This window comes from Nycticebus coucang, chromosome 2 (genome assembly GCF_027406575.1).
Source record: "Nycticebus coucang isolate mNycCou1 chromosome 2, mNycCou1.pri, whole genome shotgun sequence".
NCBI classification, from domain to species: Eukaryota; Metazoa; Chordata; class Mammalia; order Primates; family Lorisidae; genus Nycticebus; species Nycticebus coucang.
In genome coordinates, this window is record NC_069781.1 from 179,398,426 (window position 1) to 179,418,611 (window position 20,186).

At 41.4% G+C, this 20,186-nt stretch overlaps 1 protein-coding gene across 5 annotated transcripts in view; it reads left to right on the forward strand.

The window, feature by feature from the left end:
- CDH13 (cadherin 13) overlaps window positions 1–20,186 on the forward strand; it is a 1,454,811-nt gene that overhangs the window by 646,075 nt on the left and 788,550 nt on the right. For all 5 annotated transcript variants that reach the window (XM_053609618.1, XM_053609625.1, XM_053609630.1 and 2 more), the window contains one exon: window positions 25–136. In XM_053609618.1, the coding sequence (XP_053465593.1) occupies window positions 25–136 (112 nt within the window). The remainder of the gene's footprint in view (window positions 1–24; window positions 137–20,186) is intronic.

The following is a 20,186-nucleotide window of genomic DNA, read 5'->3' on the forward strand; positions in this document are numbered from 1 at the left end:
ATTGACGGCTTCGGTTTTCCTTAGGTGCTGCTGCTAACATCTGCAGAGGATTTGGACTGCACTCCTGGATTTCAGCAGAAAGTGTTCCGTATCAGTCAGCCAGCCGAGTTCATTGAGGACCAGTCAATTCTAAACTGTAAGCAATGTCACTTGCCGATACTTTTGGCCTCATCTCATATTTGAATTTATTAATGTCTATGAATGTGTCTCATGATATGATTTTCCTAAAAGAAGTGTTTTCTGATTATATTTTTTCTTTCACTATTGCTTGACCCAGGATGAAAGCTCTTGGATTAGGGGCTTGCCAGCTTAGAGCTTAGTAGGGTGGTATTAACCTTTTTTAGAATTTTATCAGAGGTGGGTATTTCCAGACTGCTCCCAGAAAAGGAGGGTGTCGGCCTCCAATGTGAGGCCTCTACACTGTTCAAAGGAAATGGAACCTATTTTCCTGGGCAGATACCCAGGAACTAACCCGTGGCATTGCTGTAGACTGCTATTCTCCCTGGAGATTCTCATGCACAGCATTAGATCAAAATAATGCTGAGAACACATGATATTGGCTTCTGGGAATTCTTAGACTTAGGAATCAAATATGCTCTGAAGGCGCATGAGATGGTCTTCAGAATGATTCAGAATCTCTACTGTTTATTCTGTGGATTAAACTCAAATCCTGCAAAATTCCAATTGATTTCCTTAAAATAGGCATCCCTCAGATCTGTGCTTATGATCTTTTTCTATTTTTAATACTATATTATTTTATCTTTAAGAGGTCATAGGTTACATTGCTAAATGTATAACATGCACAGTTCTGGCACAGAGAATAAATGTCTTAACACAATTAAGTAAACGAGATGAGGTAGGTATTAACCAGTGTGATGTAAACGCTCCTAATTCTACATGAAATCAGCATAATCTATGCGTTTATGATTTAATTAAAGAATGAAATTGGTAATGGACAAATAATCATTTAATTTTAGGCTCCTGAGCACCAGTTTTTAATATTTGAAATGAAGAATATGAAAATAGTGATTTAAAAAAAGCAGGAAACAGTGATCGAATTTGTTCAGATACTGTAAGGTGTTTTTAAGGAGGGCAGTTGCACATTTGCCCTGTGGTCTGGGGTTGCCTTCCAGGCTCGCCATATTGTTGGGTTTCTATCTGTGTGGCTGTTAAGTTTCAAGAAAAGAAGGGAGATAAAAAGCAGATTGCTTCATTGGATTATTCCATGAAGCTGGGACACATTTTAAGAGCTGGATAAAAAACACCATAATAAAGATGCAATCTTGAGTATCAAAGGAGCTGTCCAAGGTGAAGACTTTGTCCGTCTTGATGCAATTACGTCAATGAAGTCATTTCAATAATTAGAGTCTGTAATGACAAGGACTGTTGTAGTAAGTGAATTCCAGTATGTTATTTCCTGTTAATTTGATCTGAGTATGGCTTCTGGGTCAGGCCATCAGACACCTTCGTTTGTCTTTAGATTCAATCAGAATCAATATCTTTCAAGCAGAACTTGGTTGTGAGAACCATCTTTCTGGCTCTCCTCTCTCCTCCTCTCCTCTTTCTCCCTTTCCTCTCCTCTCTCTCCCTCTTTCTTTCTGTTCTTTTTTCTTCCAAATTATTATCCCAAATGGCATCTATGTTAACATGCTTGGAAATGCGAAGCCACCCTGAGTATGGAAATTAATAGAGTTGGTATGCAAAACAGGCCCATAAATGTGATTGCTTCTGTAATCTTCACGACACCAAACAGCTTTTAATTCACTGCTGAGAAGCTGGAAACAATCATACTTTGGGGGATCTTTTTAATTTAAACTAGGCCGTTCTGTACATTCCAATATCACAGTTTTGTATGCGTGTGTGTGTGTGTGTGTGTGTGTTTAATCCCCTCAGCAATTAAGTGGGTTATGGTTGTTGGTTTTGTGTAAGCTAGTAAATACTAAATGGGACTAGGTTGATTATCAATGATAGCACATTCAGGAAAAGTCAGTGATATGAGAATTAAGGACATTTAAAATTTTTATGCTTGTGTGAGCTGTTGGGTCAGTGAGATTTGATTAGTGCCTCTTAGTAAAGCTGTATGTCCATCTATTCTCATTTAGGATACAAAGAACAGGTCAGGTGAGGTATGCTGAAGCTCATCTAAAATTAATGAACACAGATTGTTACAAGTGTAGACCCTATGGATGAGGTTAATTGTGCCTAAATGAAGAAAACATATTTCAAATATTTGAGAATGTCTATTAAATGTTGTTTTAGAAAATCTGGATTTCCATAAATATCAGCAGCAATGCTTTGCTCTATTCCACTTGCAAAAGAAAATAAAGAAGGCCAAAATGTTGAACTGGCTTTTCTTCTTAAATATTTAAAGCTAGTGTCTGTCTCTCTGTCTCTTTCTGTCTTCTCCTCTTTCCTCTCTCCCCTAGCTCTCCCTCCATTTTCTCTTAATCTCAATTTTTAAAAATGAATTTCCTTTTGATTCAATATAAAACCTTCGATCTCTAAATATGTATCAACCAAGAAACCAATAAGTGGTTTGTGCGTTCAGAATGAAGACGCTAATGACCAAAAGCTAACATCTGAACAAAAAAACGCAAAGAGTCAAACAGAACTGGAAAGTTTATAAGCGCTTAGATGCTTGAAATCCAGGAAATGGTTAGGGATGTTTTAGCAGCCCGTAAATATGAGTTGATATTGTCAGTAATGATCAAGGTTAAAAAACCTAAGCTAGTAGCATTATAGAATTTACATTTTTCCTTTGTCTTTGCAATATTTAAGAGCTTTGGTTACCAGCCATTGTGAAGTTTTGCGTTGCAGGAGATATGAACACAGTCTTGTCAATCAACCCGTGTCTGTGTTGTTTTCCCTTCTATAGACTTGTCTGAGAGTTGCCGTCTCTTTGTCTGGCAGGCACTGTATATCCGCTCATACCCTAGACTTGTATCCAACCAATTCTGTCTTCAGCTTTTAGCAGCTTATATGAAATGTTTATTCTGTGGATGGCTTCCCACTATCTTTGTTCAGACACTAATATTTCCTTTTATCCTTTTTCATTTTCCTCTTCAATTTCCAATGACTTATCTTTTTCTAGTTTAAGTGTTACTAATGGTCACCTTCATTCCTTTTATTTCCCTAATATTTTATTCACTGTTCACTCCGATACATCTTTCTCTCAGTTGTTCTAAAGCCTTTTATTTTCTTCACATCCAAATAACTCTTTATGCTACTCTCCTTGCCACTAACTAGACTTGCTTTTGACTTTAAGAGGCCATTTTTTCAACAAGCTGCTAGGATCAAAACATAGTATCGCACTATTTCTTCTAATGTAACCAGGGAGCCCTTTCATTTTATCTTTCACAGCATGATGCAAAGCCCCCAACTCATGACAACTTGGGCAAAACTTTCCTGGCTTCATCTCAGTTTTGAAAGCTTATCTGGGAAGATGTGGTCATTCCCATTTTTCAATGATAAGTATAAGACAAAAGGGAAAGACAGCTTGGAAGGCAGCAACTCTACCTGCAGGTGGTGACTTGAAAAACAGAAAAACAACAACTCAGGAGAGAAACATCCCTTCTAGCTCTTTGGACTCAGGGATGAATCTGTAAAGGGTTTATGGGAGGGGTTCCCTAGACCCTTCGCACCCAGAACTCTCCCAAATTGCCTGGTGTGGGAATTTTCGCTTCTCCTAAAATCATGAAATTGTGGTAGTGTTGCACAGCAACCCCAGACAGTTGATGCCCAGAGTAAAAGACTCCTCAGGCTTAGAAGAGTAGCTGGCCTGGACAGCTGATCAGCCACCCAGCAGAGGTGGGACAATGGCAAGTGAGGAATCATGATGCCTCATGTTCTTCAAAATTATAAAGCAGAAAATTCTACTCTGCCCCCATCAGCTCAGACAGACCTTTCTGGTGTGTGGGGGGATCTGTGGTCTTGGGGTTCACCAGGGGCAGCCATACTCATGACCTTCCAGCCTGTATTAGTAATAGTATGTCCAGTGTCTGGCACCCAGTCAGCATTCACGATTATACATTTCTTTTCCCTTGTGCATTCCTTATGAGACACTCTTCTTGGGCCTCACACAAACACACAGACAGAAGATATACAGACCCAAATTGCCACACCTAAGTTTACCTGCAACACAGCCTGTAAAATCACACCTCCATCATTACTTAGGGTAGGGGAGGCCACACTGTGGGTACCACACAGCCCTACCCATGTGATGCAGATGTCGGTCAAGTTCCTGCCTTGGGGAACTCCCCTCCACGTGTGTGCTGTCTGTGCAGGAATCTGAGGATCCAGACTATGTCCAGCTTGGTCCTGCTATCTTGTGGTTTCTAGTATCTTCTGTCACTGAGCTGGTGGACGGGCACAAGAAAGAATGTGGGAAAGGTACCCCAGATGCTTAATTACCTCAGCTCAACACTGACATGTATTATTTCTGCTCACATTCTATCGGCAGACCTGGTCATGTGGTCAATCTAGCTGCAAGAGAGGCTGGGAAATGTGCAGGAACGTAGGCATGTTGGTGCCTGATCACAAACTGTGTAGAGCTTAACAAAATGATGTTGAAATTGCCCATGGAAAAAAGGAGACTCTCGAAAGAGATAAATAGAACACAAAGGAGGTAACTGTCTCAAAGTCATCAGGGCTTATGTAGGATGAAGTAGAACAGTTTAAGCAGTTTAGGTGGGGTGCCTGTGACTATGGCCTGCTTTTCTTGGTGAATGATACTTCCCACTGAGAGGGTGGCTTCTTCCCTGCTCCCTCTTGGTAACAGGAGGGACCTCCCCTTCTGATGTTTCTAATAAATGTGGACTCCAGTTTCTGCCTCCTTATAGTATAAGATGGTTGTTAAGATCACAGAGTTTTCAACTCTGATTGACTGGGGTTCAAACACCCACACAGTCATATTTTAGCTGTATGACCATGAGTGTGTTATCTGAATCCTTCAAGTCCGAATTATTTACTCTCCAGAAGAAGGATAATGGCAGTCCCTGATTCTAGGGCTGATGCTTCAGTGGAGGAGGGGGCACATGCTTAGAACATGGTCATGAATAAATGGAAGCTGCTCTTGTTACCATCACTGTTGCTATTGCTGTTCTTGTTAGTATTATTACTTTTACTTTCATTATAAACCTTAGATCCATTTTCCTGATAAAGGCCATGTGAACTCGGCTTTGAGGATTGGTCATGTTGACCAGAGAAAATCTGAAGAGATGGAAACTCCTCTAGAGCAGTGGTTCTGGGACATTTGAACTTCTGGTCCATTTTTTGTTTATTTTCAGAAATCTTGGATTGTTAAAAGTATATATATTTTTTAATTTCTTTAAGCCTGGATGTGAAAAAAAGTAAGTAAATAAAGGATGAAAATACTACTGTTTATTGTGGCCAAAATTTTCTTTTAAAAGGTCACTTGGCATCAAAAAACAAACAAAAAGAAATAAAGACCAAATACAGAAGAAAAAAGTAGTTCTTTGAGTAAGTTCTGCTTTGTGAAAACACACCACCTACCTCATTGTGCTAGAAAGCGCTGATCTAAGGTGTTAGTTGGCTGTTGCTGCTGTTCTTGGCTTAGCTAATATTCTTCTGAAATTTCAATATGTTCATTTTTCTGGAACGGCATAGATAATTCTTAGGATACTTTCTCAAGAAGGACTATATGCCAATGCTGAAAAGCATGCACACAATCAGGGGCAGACACTTTGCATGTGAGGTTTCCCGGTGCCCAGTTGTACCCTTGACCTTGATAACTGTTATCTGCTGTGTGCTTCCTCGGGGTTGAGGATGCCCTTGAACCTTACCATGGTCCTCAGGGGAAAGACGCTGTCCTGCAGGCATTACATACATGAGGGTAGGTAAGGCTGAGCCAGGGGAAGCAATGTACCCAAGATCTTATTGCTTATAACTGTGGCTTCAAGATTTGAAGCTGAGATCACAAGACCCTGGTTTTTATCCAGAGTTCTCTGGTCTAGTGTCTTTTGGTTTTTCTTGATTTTGGTAGTAACTCATGAGGGAAATTTGCCACTTCATTTTCCCATCACTTTCATCGACCTGAACTCCAAAGAGAACTTCTGCTGTCTATTTATTGCTGTTCATAGCTAAGTTCCTCTTTTCCCCACACTATAGAGAAAGAAGTTCTTTGTTTGTTTGTTTTGCATAGATCCGGGGTCAGATCATCCATGACCCTTGCTCCTGGCTTTTGGCCCTCCCCGTGAATTCTTCTCACCAAGACATTGCTCCATCATGCCACCAAGACACTGACCTTGGTTAGCCGTCAGGTCCTCCGCAGAGCGCATGGAGTCGCATTAATCATATTTGTACTTAACACACATGAGGCATGGCTCTGAAGGTGTTTTTAATTGACTGTAAATCAAACAGGGAACTTGAAAAATGAAGGCAATTAATGAAAAAGCGGTGTGAGAGGTGTTTTGCATTCTGATACAGAAAATACACTGCCAGTGAGTTAAATGTCAAAACAAAGGCCTTTTTGACCCTGCTGAAAAGATTTCATTTGGATGGTTAATAAATGGATGAACTTTCCCACCTGGCAGGTGGAGACGTGCCTGTTTACTGAGTTCAGGCTCATTTAGGCTTTACCTGTTTCTGTTCTCTGTCTTAAGAACTTTCTAGGTTCTTTTGCTTTCATTTGTGTGTGTGTGTGATTTTTAAAAATGACAATGATGATTTTCTTTCTAGTTTCTGGTCATCTTTCATACTACAGTCTTGTATTACTTACAGACTGATTAACTGATTTGCAAAATTAATGTCACCTGTACTGCAGTCTGAGTAGAGATGAACAAGATCGGGGTTTCAAGCAATGTATTTATTTCACGCTGTTGGGATATGCCAAGGAGAATTACCCTGAGTCATCCAGTCTGCTCTGTCATTATGAAGTTGATTGTACTTTGGGTCAGAATGTGAACTCCTATTTACATTAATAAGAGTTGTTCCTGTGTTTACATGGAGCTCTGTAGAAAAGTAATATTTTTTACAAGTTTGCCCTTCCCTCCCACCAACATATTTGTAACGATGTAGCAATACATCAATTAATATTTATTAGGCATCTCATAAATGCATTATACTAACTACCTCATAAATGTGAAGTAATATAATAAAATGACTGTAGGATAAGAAATGAACACATCCGCACATCAGGGAGTGAGAGATGATAAAATGCTCAGGGAAACTTTTCTTGGCTTGGGATCCTAACTTGTACTTTGAAGAATGAGAAACACAAGAAGTAATGAACTTGACCACAGGAGGTGCTCTCTTGGCGTAAGTTTTTTTATTTTTATTTTTTCATGAACATTTTTAAATTATTTTTTCTATTTTTTTCATTAAGTCAAATACACATAGATCATGAATACATTTATGCATATGTGGAGTACAATGTGTTTTTTTAATACAATATGATGTGGTTACATAAAACCAATCAACATACCTTTCGCCTCATTTACTTGATTATTGTGGTAAGACATTTATGTTCTACATTTGACAGATTTGACTTGTACCCTTGCAATATGCTCCATAGGTGTGGTCCCGCCTTTTACCCTCCCTCTATCAACCCTCCTCCTTCCCCTTCCTTACCACTCCATTTCTTTCCTTCATCCTGGACTATAGTTGTATTCTATCTTTCATAACAAAGTATGAGTTAAATATAAGTTGGTTTCATAGAAGTGCTGAGAACATTGGATACTTTTTCCTCTATTCTTAGATACTTTACTCAGGAGAATATGTTCCAGGTCCCTCCATGTAAACATAAAAGAGGTAAAGTCTCCATCTTTTTTAAGGCTGCATAATATTCATGTTATACATATACCACAATTTATTAATCCATTCATGGATCAGTGGGCACTTGGGCTTCTTTCATGACTTGGCTATTATGAATTGAGCTGCAATGAATAATCTGGTGCAAATATCTTTTTTGCAAAGTGATTTTTGATCTTTTGGATATACTCCTAGTAGAGGAATTGCAGGATCCAATAGCAGGTCAATTTAATTTTTAATTAAATAATAACTATACATTTATGGGGTACAATATGATTCAATATACAATGTGGAGTGCTTAAATCAAACTAACATAATCATCACCTTACTTATTTTTTGTGGTGAGACATTTGTAATTTACTCTTAGTTATTTTGAAATATACCCTTGCATTATGCACATTAGGTAAGACCCCACCAAATGCCCTCCCTCCTCTCACCAATCACCTGCCCTCTTCCCCTCCAGACTCCTCCTCTCCCCTCCCCCTTGTTAGACTATATTTGTGTTTTATCATTCATATGAGAGTGTAAGTGTTTATATATTGGTTTCATAGTAGTGTTGAGTACACTGGATACTTTTTTCCCCCACTCTTAAGATACTTTACTAAGAAGAATATGTTCCAACTCCATCCAAGTAAACATAAAATATGTGAAGTCTTCATCATTTTTATGGCCGAAAAGTATTTCATGGTATACCACAGTTTGTAGTGCCAAATTAAGTGAAATACCTGGGATTTTATCTAACAAAGGATGTGAAAGATCTCTATAAAGAGAACTATGAAACCCTGAGAGAAGAAATAGTAGACGATGTGAACAAATGGAAAACCATGCTCAGCATAGGTTTCCTTACCAGCAGAATGAAAGAAAGAAACAGTCACTAGAAGTATCACACTGTCAGCCCTTGTGCAAAATTTGCCCCACAGGTACGTCCTGTTTGCCCAGGGTGGGAATCTGAGATGTTCAGTAGAAGGGATTTGGCATTAACATTGAGAATTTCACTTTTACAAATTTCCAATATCTCACTAGGCCTGCCTTCTAGAATGTAGATTCCAGAGGCAGGCTGCCTGGGTTCAAATCTAAGTTCAGCCCTTTATCAACCAAGTAAATTAGACAAGTTGGGGGAAAAAAACAAACAAACAAAAGGAAATGCTTTTTCAAGTGTTCTTGGGCCATCCTGAACCATGTGCCTATGCCTAAACCAGTCATGACCCCCAAGAAGACTCCTCGACTGGGGAAATGAAAAAGCTGTTTTCTAAAGGAGAGAAACAAGGCTGTGCTGGAGAAAGCAAGAGTCTACCATGAGGGTTCTGCCTGCGGTTGCCAAGGTCCCTTTCAGTATACAGCTCCTGTGACCACAGGCTCTGTGCCATGCACAAGGATTTTTAGAACCATCACACACACAAATGGAAATGCCTTTTAGGTGGCAGGGGACAAAGACAGCCTTCACGCCAGGTTTCTTGCTGGTGATGCTGGTGAGCAGATTGCTTAATTAAGACTGTCAATTCTAAATGCTGCCATATGGCCTCACTCTTCAACCTGTTGAGTGTCTTCACTCACATGGGGTTGGCATAAATCTTTTTTATTTCTGTATTTCTTCAAGGGCTTAGGAATACAGGAGCATACGGATGTTACGGGAGCACCTCTTAATTGAAAGTGTTATAACTACATGAATTGGGCTGTAATTCATCAAAATATAAATTGGGAAAGATTAAGCATGGCTTTCAATAGTCTGAGAAGGCAGAAGTCCTTATTCTACAATAGATCAAATCTTCACGTGTTCCAATAATTGGTGTGCAGAGCCTCTGATCTGTCCTTTCCACTTTGATTTTCACGGAAATGTTTGTTGGCTGGAAAGCAAAAGGGCAGGAGGTGCCGATACTTGCCAGTCACGATATCCCCATGAGTTTTTGTATCTGACTAAATTCACATTCTCCTTCTGGAAATAGAAATAGAGAGGAGAGGAAAAGACATTATGGGTTTTGTTTTCCTTTCAATAATTAATTATACTTACTAAATTTAAATTAAATAATTAAAATAATTAGCCAATTATTCAGGAAATATTGAGTGCTCCCCTTCTTTGTGCTGGACCCTGTGCTAAAAACAAGGGATAAAGATTTGAACCAGCTTAAAACCTGTTTCTCCTCTGCTGGACTTTTCATTCTAGTGGAGAGAGGTGACAGATGTGAAGACCTGAGCATGCTGGGAAATGGGCCATGGTGGGATGAGGGTAAGAACTAGCAGGAAGAAAGGAAGACAAGGTCATGTGACAGAGTTTCTGCATGGCTGCTATAGGACAGGGGCTCAAAGATTCTTCTGAGAAGTCGTGACCTGAACTATGGGAAGAAACCAGCCAGGTAAAGATAAGAAGGGTGCACATTTTGGCAGAGGGACTCGCTCATGCAAAAGGCCTAAGATGGGAACATATTGTGATCCAGAAAGGAGGCTACCACTTTGTCATGTCAATCATCTGAGCAGCCCTGTAAAACAGGACTATAAACCCCATTTTATAAATGAGGGCTTAAAGCAGTGGTTCCCAACCTTCCTAATGCCTCCTAATGCTGCAACCCTTCAGTATAGTTCCTCATGTTGTGGTGACCCCCAACTATAAAATTATTTTTGTTGTTACTTCATAAATGTAATTTTGCTACTGTTATGAATCATAATGTAAATATGTGATATGCAGGATGTATTTTCATTGTTACAAAGTCACGACCCACAGGTTGAGAACTGCTGGCTTAAGAGTTGATTAGAGTCCGAGATCCCATAAGGCTTGCCAAGGGTGGGCAACGTGCTATGATCTTCTGACTCCACAGCTGGTGTTCTTTCCATATGGAATGCTGCATCCCGTGGGGGAATTTCTCCTCACAGTGGAGTGTGCTGTCTTTCCCTCTGAGGACAGACTTGGGTGTCCTTGGCGGCTTCCCTGCACTGCTGGCAAGGGCTCCCATGCTATATTGCTCATTGCTGTCACTCAGTGAGGGTGGCATTCCCAGTCACCCAACTTCCAGCTCCTCACTGTCCTCACCCGTGAAATGGAGATTGCATTGCAAGGATTGAGCAAAATGTCTCTTGTAGAGGGGTCAGGACAGTGCTTGTCACCATCTAACTCTATGTAAAAGCTGGTTGATTTTACTGCTGACAAGGACAGGGTGGGGGTTCTCTGCAGAATGGTGTTGATGGGACGTGCGGAGCTGGTGTTTATCAAAGATGACGCACAGAGTCTTTCCTGTAAAAGAAGCACATTGTCTTCCTAATCCCTCAGACACTCCCTTTAAGGCATTTTTAGGATCTCAGGGTACTTGTCTTTCCCCTCCACCGTCACCACTCTTCTCCCTCATGCTTGTTCTCTTTGGGGCTAAACATTAAAAGTATGCTCCCCTCCAAAAATTGAGAAATAATTCCTCCCAGTTTTAGGTGCAGATGAGTTCTAAACTTGAGGAAGACTGTCAGTTGCTCACACTGTAGGCACACAACTCCACCAGGGGGCCTGGGGCAGCACCCTGCAACAAGCAGATGGATGTTTCAGTGGTAAAACACGTGAATATTTACCCTAAGCAGAGTAAATAAAGATCACAAATAACATCACGTCAGTTCAGGTTGGCGTTTGCTGCCAAATGAGTTTTGCAAAAACACTGTTGGTATGCTGAGCTTCTTAGATTTCAGAATTGCAGACTGCACTCTTTAGAATACTCCCTTGAAAAGTCACAGACCTAGATCCTGCCAAGACACTCACTTGGCCTCTTCACATCCTGGACACTTCTGGGGGCAGAAGAGTGTCGTGGCCCAGCCTCCTCCTCCAACCCCTCTGCTACTTGTGAGCAACTCGGTAAATGATGCCTTGGCAGGCCACCCTGAACACCGGCCAACTGCTGCACCAGCCTATTTCTTTTCCACTGGAAGCCAAAACAGTTGTCAGCCATCCGGATTCCTCTTAACTGTGCTTGTCAACTGATTCTGAAGACCTCCCAGAGGATCTATTTTTAGCTAAAACTGGTTTTGATTTTCATATGTATACATTAAATTCCACACAGGAGGGGGGATTCCAAATGAGGAAACACTGATTCTGAGTAATATGAAAGAAATAATTAGCCCTTAAAAAACAGTTCAAAATATGAGTCAAAACCTCCAAGGAATGTGGTTAGCACTGCATTTTTTCAGTGGAAGGAAGTTTGTCAGATTAAAAACAGAGTGAGAGCAAGTGAGGATAAATAATGCTAAGAAAGGGGTAATGATGGGGAGGGCTGGAATTAGGGAGCAACAGGTTCACCAGATGCATGTTCATGGGGACATGTGACCAATCCATCTCACCAAAGGGGATGGAGGGCAAGAGTCAGGACGAGCAAAGGGGATGGAGGGCAAGAGTCAGGATGAGCCCCTGTCCCTCCCTATTCAAGAGGGAGCATTAGAAGCATCAGCTCCTAGATCAAGGTGTGGAGTCTTATACGTGACAGCTTTGATTACACCCCCAGGGTTTTGTCCATTTGGGGGTAAGACCAAGACAGTTCTAGAATGAGAAAGGCCCAGGGTAAAATTATTCATGAAGTATTTTGTTTATATCATAATTTGCCTGCTTTGATTTGGGGGTAGTTCAATTCAGACCTCTTGCTCTCATCATACCCAGATTTGGTCAGGTATATTTTACTGATACGTGTAGCCTATTTCTGTCCCTAAGGAGAGGTGGGATTGATTGTTCTTTATTAGAAAGTTTTTGTCAACTACAATTACCATTTGTTGACTTGGTTAGGTTTCTGAGAAACCCCTCACTAACTTAAGGCTTTAAAGAAAGGTGTTTAATTAAAATGGAATTGGAAATTGTGTGGTTACAGGTTCATACAAACACTTGAATGACAAAGCTCCGGAAAGCACAGAAACTACAGATACTCCCAGGGTTTGAGCAGTGGGAAGCAGTGGAGTCAGGACTCTGCTTTTCAAACCTTTATAGTGAAAGACTGTATTTGTTTCATTTTTTTCCTTAAAGTATCACAGATTGGTACTTTAGTTAGTTAAACAAAAAAAAAAAGTCAAATGCAATTTTCAAAAGGCTAAGCATATGACTCATACAAAATATAAAGTGAACTATCAAAGATTTTATTCATCTCAGCAATTTAAGAGGAAACTAATAAGATGATAAATACAATTCGAAGAACGTTTGAAGAGCTAGATATTTGTAAGCAATTTAATGATAAAGAAGTGTTAGAATAAGTTTCCTAGGCTATGTTCAAAACTGATCAATGCCCCACAGGACAAATAATTATAACCTCTTGGGTTATTTTTTCCTACTGAATATTACTCGCATTTCTACTAGATAGAAATCTATAAATTAACACGTAATTTCATTGAGTCTGCATCCTTCAATGAGAATTAAGCAAGGAGGTGAACAAATTTCATTGTCCTAGATAATTAAATAATCCTCACATGGATGTGTTAATGCCTGTATATGGTACCAAAGAGCATGCCACCCACATTTTATTTTAAACTTGTAAGCAGTTTTGTCTTACGACTATAATAACCATTATTAAAAAAATTAAAACCCAAATATGTACATTGAATAAAAGAAAAGTTTTTAAGAAAATAGATTTACGAAATATCACATCGTTTCTGGTTTCTGTACTGATGTCCTGGGCCCTTTGATGAGAGACTGGGCATGGATCTGTGGACCACACTTTTAGTCTTCAAATGCCTTTATCAGCGTTTTTCAGTTCCAAATGCATTCCAGTTTTGGATGGTATTCAAACTCATGGTAGAGAAGCTGATGGGCCTGGCCCTGGGTCAAGAGCCGACTCTGTACTGTGGGATCTAAGTCTAGTAACTTGAAGCTCATTCCTTAAACAAAAAGCAGAGACCCCCACATGGTTTCAGAGTCCTGAAAGCTGACCCAGCTTGTTGTTCTGACCTGGGGGGAAATGTGCCTGTAAGTCAGGCTTGAGTACCATGTAGGCACTCACATTTCAAACATGAGCCAAAAATGCTTGTAAATATTGCACAGTATGTACAGCTTCCCCAAATATCACCAGAAAACTGGTGTTGATAAAACATTCAGGAACTTAGCAGGTCAGAAGGTAAAAGTCAGGATGGGCACTCACAGGGTCTACACGGAAGATACAGGCTCGGGTAATTTAAGAAAGCAAACTGATTGGCGTGGGTTAAAGTTCACGACATACTGATCTAGGATTGGTAGACATAGCAAGATGATGATATTGACACGAGCCTGATAAGTAGGTTATTGTTTGATCAATGAGCTGTTTGTCCAGGTGAGCAGACTGTTGTCCCAGATAAATGGATCTGCATGAATTTTCTGAAACAGGCAGTTAAATTTTTAGTCTTATCTTTCTTGGGCAGAGATTTATGTGAAAAAAAAAAAAAAAACAATTAAGTCAGGTTGACACAGATGGTCTCAGTCCTCGGCCCTGAGAGCCAGGCCATTTTGGGCAGGTGATCTCAATTCTTACTTGTCTGCATTTTCCTAAGTTATAATTTTCCCCCAAACCTGTCTGTGTATCACTGCTCCACAGAATGATAATAGGAATGCCATGGGGGAAACACATTTTGGAGTTAAATAATTTTGGGAAATGCTGGGGGTTGATTTTTTTTTTTTTTTTAACTAAAGTTTCCTTGAGGCCTTTGCAATGTGGAAATGCAAAGTACATGTTTCAGAAGGTGTGCAGACATAGCCCAGAATCTAACCCCTTCCTGTCTAAAGAAAGCTCGTTCATTTCTCCCTAAACTGTATGGGTTCACACACACTCACCCTCTACCCAGGTTTTTTAAAACTTCTAATAGCCAGACATACAAAACCAAACCACCCATGGGATAAGGGACTCCTGAGGTTCTGGGACTCAAACTGTACCTTAGTTCTTGAGGACAAGGGAAGGTAGAAATGCATTTTTTAAATTCTTTATCATTATGCTGAGCTAGTAGGAAATAAGATATCATAAAATGCTCGAAAATGTGTATATGTAGCTCTCAAATGTGTCTGTGTAGTGTAATTGGTGTGGAGTCAGGCTCAGAAGCTGGGCTTTCTGAGGCACAAGGAAACTTCACCTCTCCAGCTCTGCGGTGGCACCTGTCACCCCAGACTAACAGCATCTCAAGGTAGGTGGGAACCTCCCAGGCCTGAGATCCTGACTTACCTCTGCCCAAGACTTACAGTTAAGTGCCTGCAAATTATAAAGTCCTTTTCTCCCTCTGTAAGCCCTGGCTTTCAGGATTTGTGTTTCACTAAAGTCTTTAGGCCGAATATTGAATCTTTCTCTCTCTTTGCTCCTAATCCTTCCTAAGGCAGCAGATGCCTCTGGCAAAAGAGGGGATAGGTCAACTAGGAAAAAACTGAGAAGAAAGGGACAGACATGCATCTCAGGGAGAATGTTTCTGTTATAGGAGAACAAAGCCAGTCTTACAGGAAGGAGGGAAGCCCCTCTATAAACACACAGGAGTCGAGAGCAGAGCGATTTATTCCAGGCACCCTCCTGTGGTTTGGGACTGTGATAGCATGGTTGCCTGGGTCAGAATTTTCTCAGGGACAAGGAAGGTTTGAGAGGAGTCCAAGGCATGGATATTGGCCAATGAGAGGAGTTGTTGTTATAGAGCTTACAAACTCCAGGAGGTTATTGGTGGACTGAGCAGAAGAATCTAGATACTTCTATCTTTTACCACTCCAAAGCAATTAGGCCCTTTCTGAATATCTGATTTTGATTGATATATCAAAAAGTAGATTGTGCCTGATTATGCTGAGCATTTTAAAAGGCAGCAAATAGGCTTGTCAATATTAGGTGAGCTACCCAAATTCGGTGAGGCTACAGGGATTTCTGTTTACTCAAATCTCACCATTTGCTCATGCAGCCCCACTGCCCTGTAACCCCAGTGCCAACTGCATCCACGCTCTTCACAGCCAGTTTGTTCCTCTTTTTCATAGCCCCCTCCCACCTCCCACCTCCCGGCTCCACCATTTTCTGGGATGGAAAAGCAAGCCTTGCCTACATCTCAGGCTGTGGCCGTACTTACTGACATCACAGCTCTGGTCCTTATGGTGCTGGGGGCAGTTAAGTGGCCAGCTCTGGGGCCTGAATGCTTGGATTCGATGCCAGCTCCAACCCTGGCTATCTCTATAATCTAGGGGGAGCTTCTTAGCTTCCCTGAGCTTCAGTTTCTTTTCAAAGAGATACTGAAGGTAAATCTGAAACTGACACACAGCCGCTGCTCAGCAAATGGTGGTGGCGTATATCCAATATTGTCATCTGATTACGGGTCCCCAGACTTCACTTTGAGCCCTGTGAGCAAATGATACACACTGATGAGGTATGTACATTTCCTAGCCTGTTTGCATCATCCTAGATAGTGTTTCCACATTGCAATGAGAGCCGTTTGCTTCTCAAGGCCCACATCCTCTTTCCCTTTCTCCTTAAACCCTGTAAACTGGTTCCCAGCAAGGAACCTGGATGAGGGGTCTGGAGGTTTTTAGTTCATTATAAAAGTCTCTTGCCGCACTGAAATACTACCAGGCTGGGTCAGTGGTGCTAAAGTGGATATGAGCGTTGTACCCAACACGGGGTTTCTCTAGTTCAGCCTGAGCATATACAAAGCAGTTTGAATGGGAGCATTTGCTCTGTTATTTTGGTGATGGATTGAGGGAAATGGAAAATAGCAAATTGCTTTGTTTTGGGACCTTTTCCAGATCCATCCTGGTTATGGACAGCACTTGGTTGATTGAAGAAGGCCAGCTGCTCCTCTGATAGCCTAAATCATTGGCCAATGGAACCTTATTAGCAAGTGTGCCACACTCACTTAAGTGAAAGGCATCTTATAAATTAATACTTTTTCTATTACACATTGATACAAGGCTAAATTTTATAAGTTGATCAGCTTTTCATGACTAATATTGGCATGAAGATCAACTCTACTTTAATGATATCAAGGTAAAAATGTATCCTTCAGAAAGTCAAGATACAACTCCTGCCCTTGAGTGAAGGCCATTACTCTCAGAACCTCGGTTTTAACGTCTGTCATTCAGACTGAATGATGCTCGAGATGAGGAGCTTTGACAACCCAATGGGATAAATTCTGTGGAGCAGCTTAGTTTTTGGCCAGGGCTGGGTTTGAACCCGCTACCTCTGGCATATGGGACCCGTGCCCTACTCCTTTGAGCCACACGTGCTGCCCTGTGGAGCATCTTAGAAAGCCTGTAGGAGTTACACCCGGTGTCCAATGCCTCTCCAGATCCATCTCCAGGTTTATGTCAACCCCTTTGAGTGGAATGAGTGGTTGCCCTGCCTATCCAACATAAGTTCCCAGTGTTTGGTTCCTGCTGGTGTTCTTTATTTTGTGTAGTACGTTTGGAAGAGGCACATAGCCAAACACAATCGATGGCTGGGTGTATCCAGGGCTTTGTGCAAGTGTGTGTCAGTGGCAGCTTCTGTCCGTCCCTGGGCCTTCTTACACAGGGTTCACCATTGTGAAGGCCATGGGTTGGAATCTCCAGAAAGCCAACCCTGAGATGGAGATTGTGTGGAAGAAGTAGGGAGTGTTTGGGGCATCAACAGCTGTGGGGGGATGCGGGAGGAACCAGCATTGAGGAGGGGAGAAGTTGGACTCTGAAACAGTCTCATCAGTGGTCCTGAATTGGGGCAAGGGACGGATGGATTTATAACTCCCAGGTGATCTTTTGCTGGATGTGGGCCATGGGAAGGAGACGTGACCTGAGAAGAGAAGACTGTCATTAGCCAAGGAAATGTCTTGAGGACTGACACCTGAACACTGTCCACAGAACCTGGGAAATGGTCCTTCAGTCCTGAAGAGGAAAGTGACAGGTGCTTTGCAGAATCCACTGCAGTCAGGTAGACGTCAAAGCCATCTTGGTGCCACAGACATGCTTCCATAGTCACCATCACTATCCCTGGAGACAGACACTGCATTCCTGGTGTTGTACCTGGCTCAGATTAGAGAAGGAGACAACGACCCTGTGACTGCTCCCCCTGTGTGTAGCCAACCCCCTGGCCTGTGACCCCAGCACCCCCATCTCTTCCCACTCTCACCCCTCTGAACTTGGGACCACCCTGCACCCACTGCTGCCTTCCATGGTGGTATTTATGTTTTTTACTCCATAATCTCATATAATTCCTATCTTCTAGGAGTTCTATCTTTTACGTATCCTGTCAATAACTTTCATGTGTGATTATTTATATGTGTATATCTACTTACGTATCCATGTTTGCATTAATGCAGGTATGAGTGAGTCTTTATCTCAATCTATTTTATACCAGAGCTTTAAAAAATTAAATAAGAATTTTTAGAGCATGTAGGTGATGATTCAGTTCACATTTCCCTCTGTATGACCTGCTGTGATGGTGTACAGGAAGGGACACAGTGTCACAAAGATATTGACATGATAACAAGCCCTAAACTTACTGTAAGGTTCTAAATGCCATCCCAGGAATCCTCCTGATCTGAGTTCCAATATCATCCTCCTTTGAGAGTCTTGGAAACCAGACATTGAGAGTCACTTCCTTCTTACTCACTGCAATTCAAGTTTAGGCATGCTGGTTTTAGTCATACTTCTTTTGCCTGTGACCAGCAGCACTACAGACCCATGTACACAAGTGTCAGAGTGTCAATCCTAACCACAATTGGAGTCAGGCGAGCTAGCCCACTGTGAACCATGGTCCCATCTGCAGGATGGTGCTGGAGGACCAGAGGGTGTTCTCCCATTTCCTAACCAAGATGGAGAAAATTTGTAGAGGGACCAAGGGTGATGTGTATTTTCTTTTTTTTTTTTTTTCATTCCTTTATGCCTTCCCTTCTTCCCTCCCTCTCTTTCACTCTCCCTTCTTTCCTTCCTTCCTTGTTTCTTCCTTTCCTTTCTCCCTCTGTTCCTCACTCCCTCCCTCCATTTTTGAAAAAAACAAACCAAAGAGCCATATAAAATCTGATCTTTAATTTAAGACATTCATAACTCTTAGTTAGATTTTCTACCAAGCATTTTGTTTTTAATTCACTCTCTCCAATGTGGATAATTCCTTCTTATTCTTGGGGTACTAGAAGGAAAAAAAATATTTTGATTTTTTAAAATGAAACTCTTTAAATGAAGGAAACATGTATATACCTACCCCTTTAACATGAGGATTCAATAAATCCTAGAATTTGCCTCTAGCACATAGAGGTCTAAAAAGATCTGTCCTGTGAGAGAGTTCACTAATTCCAATTATCTGAGTTTTATTATCACCTTCTATGGGTTAAAGAGATAGGATTTTATAGAATGTCATCACTGGAGGCTACGACGATGGGGTTTCACACCATTAAACTCAGAAAGCATAAGGTAAGGGACAAAAAATGAGAGGACTTGACGTGCTTGGAAGTTTCGCTGTGGAAGATGTGATCTACTATGCAGCTGTGAGAAGTGAAACCAGGGGATGTCCAATCCTGATCCATGCTATTGTACATGAAGGGCTTTCTGTATTACTTATTAATTATCACTGCAAACATATTTAGTGGCAGGAAAAAGCCAGCAGCATAGTGTGGGCAAAGTTCTCAAACTTGAGTGTACGTCAGAACCCCCCAGGGGGTTCGTACAATCACAGGTTGCCCTTTGCCCTGTGGTTGGGAATGAGTACAATGGGGGAGGGACACAGGAATCTGCATTTTTAATCAAACATCCCAGCTGATCCAGTTGCGGGTGGTATGAGGGCTATATTGCAGCAGCAACAAGGCCAACTTTGTCACCTGTCCTGGACAGTTCTAGATGAACATCTTTCTGTCACCTCTTAGGTGTGATGTTTAGTGCAAATTTTAGTTCCTTATCCACGTGAGGGATTCATACATCCTGCTCACAGATCTGCCATGAGGATTAAATGAGAGCACACCTAGGGTGGGGCAGCTTCTGATAGTTATATGGTGTCCACGGGGAGCAAAGAGGAGGTGTGTGTGGTATTGCTCACCTCCATCATCCCTGTGTGCTCCAGTCCTCACTTTGTGTCTGGGACAGCGTCAGGATTCAGTGAACACGGCAGAATGATGGGCAGCTCAGCATCTGGAGCCCAACTGCTTGGGTTCATATCTTGGCTCCCCAATTTACTGTGTGATTGTGGGCAAATTATTTAACCTCCTGGTACCCCCGTTTTGTTTCCTCATCTCTTAAATGGGTATAATTAGAATGCACACCTCATAGGTGATTTGGGGTGTATGAAATAAATGCGTATAATTAAAACTCTTACAACCCAGGGTAAGGCACCATACGGGTGTTTGTTGCATTGTTGTCTGACTACATGCACATTCGCAGAGTTTCCGTCCTTACCTTCCTTCTTTCCAGCACGAAGTAGACGTGTTCTCATAGCTGACAGACTTTTAATGGAGACCACTCTTAAGAGCCTGGGCTCCCAGGAGAACAGAATCTGCAGGGATAAGATGGGTTTGTCAGTCAGCAGAGGCGTGCT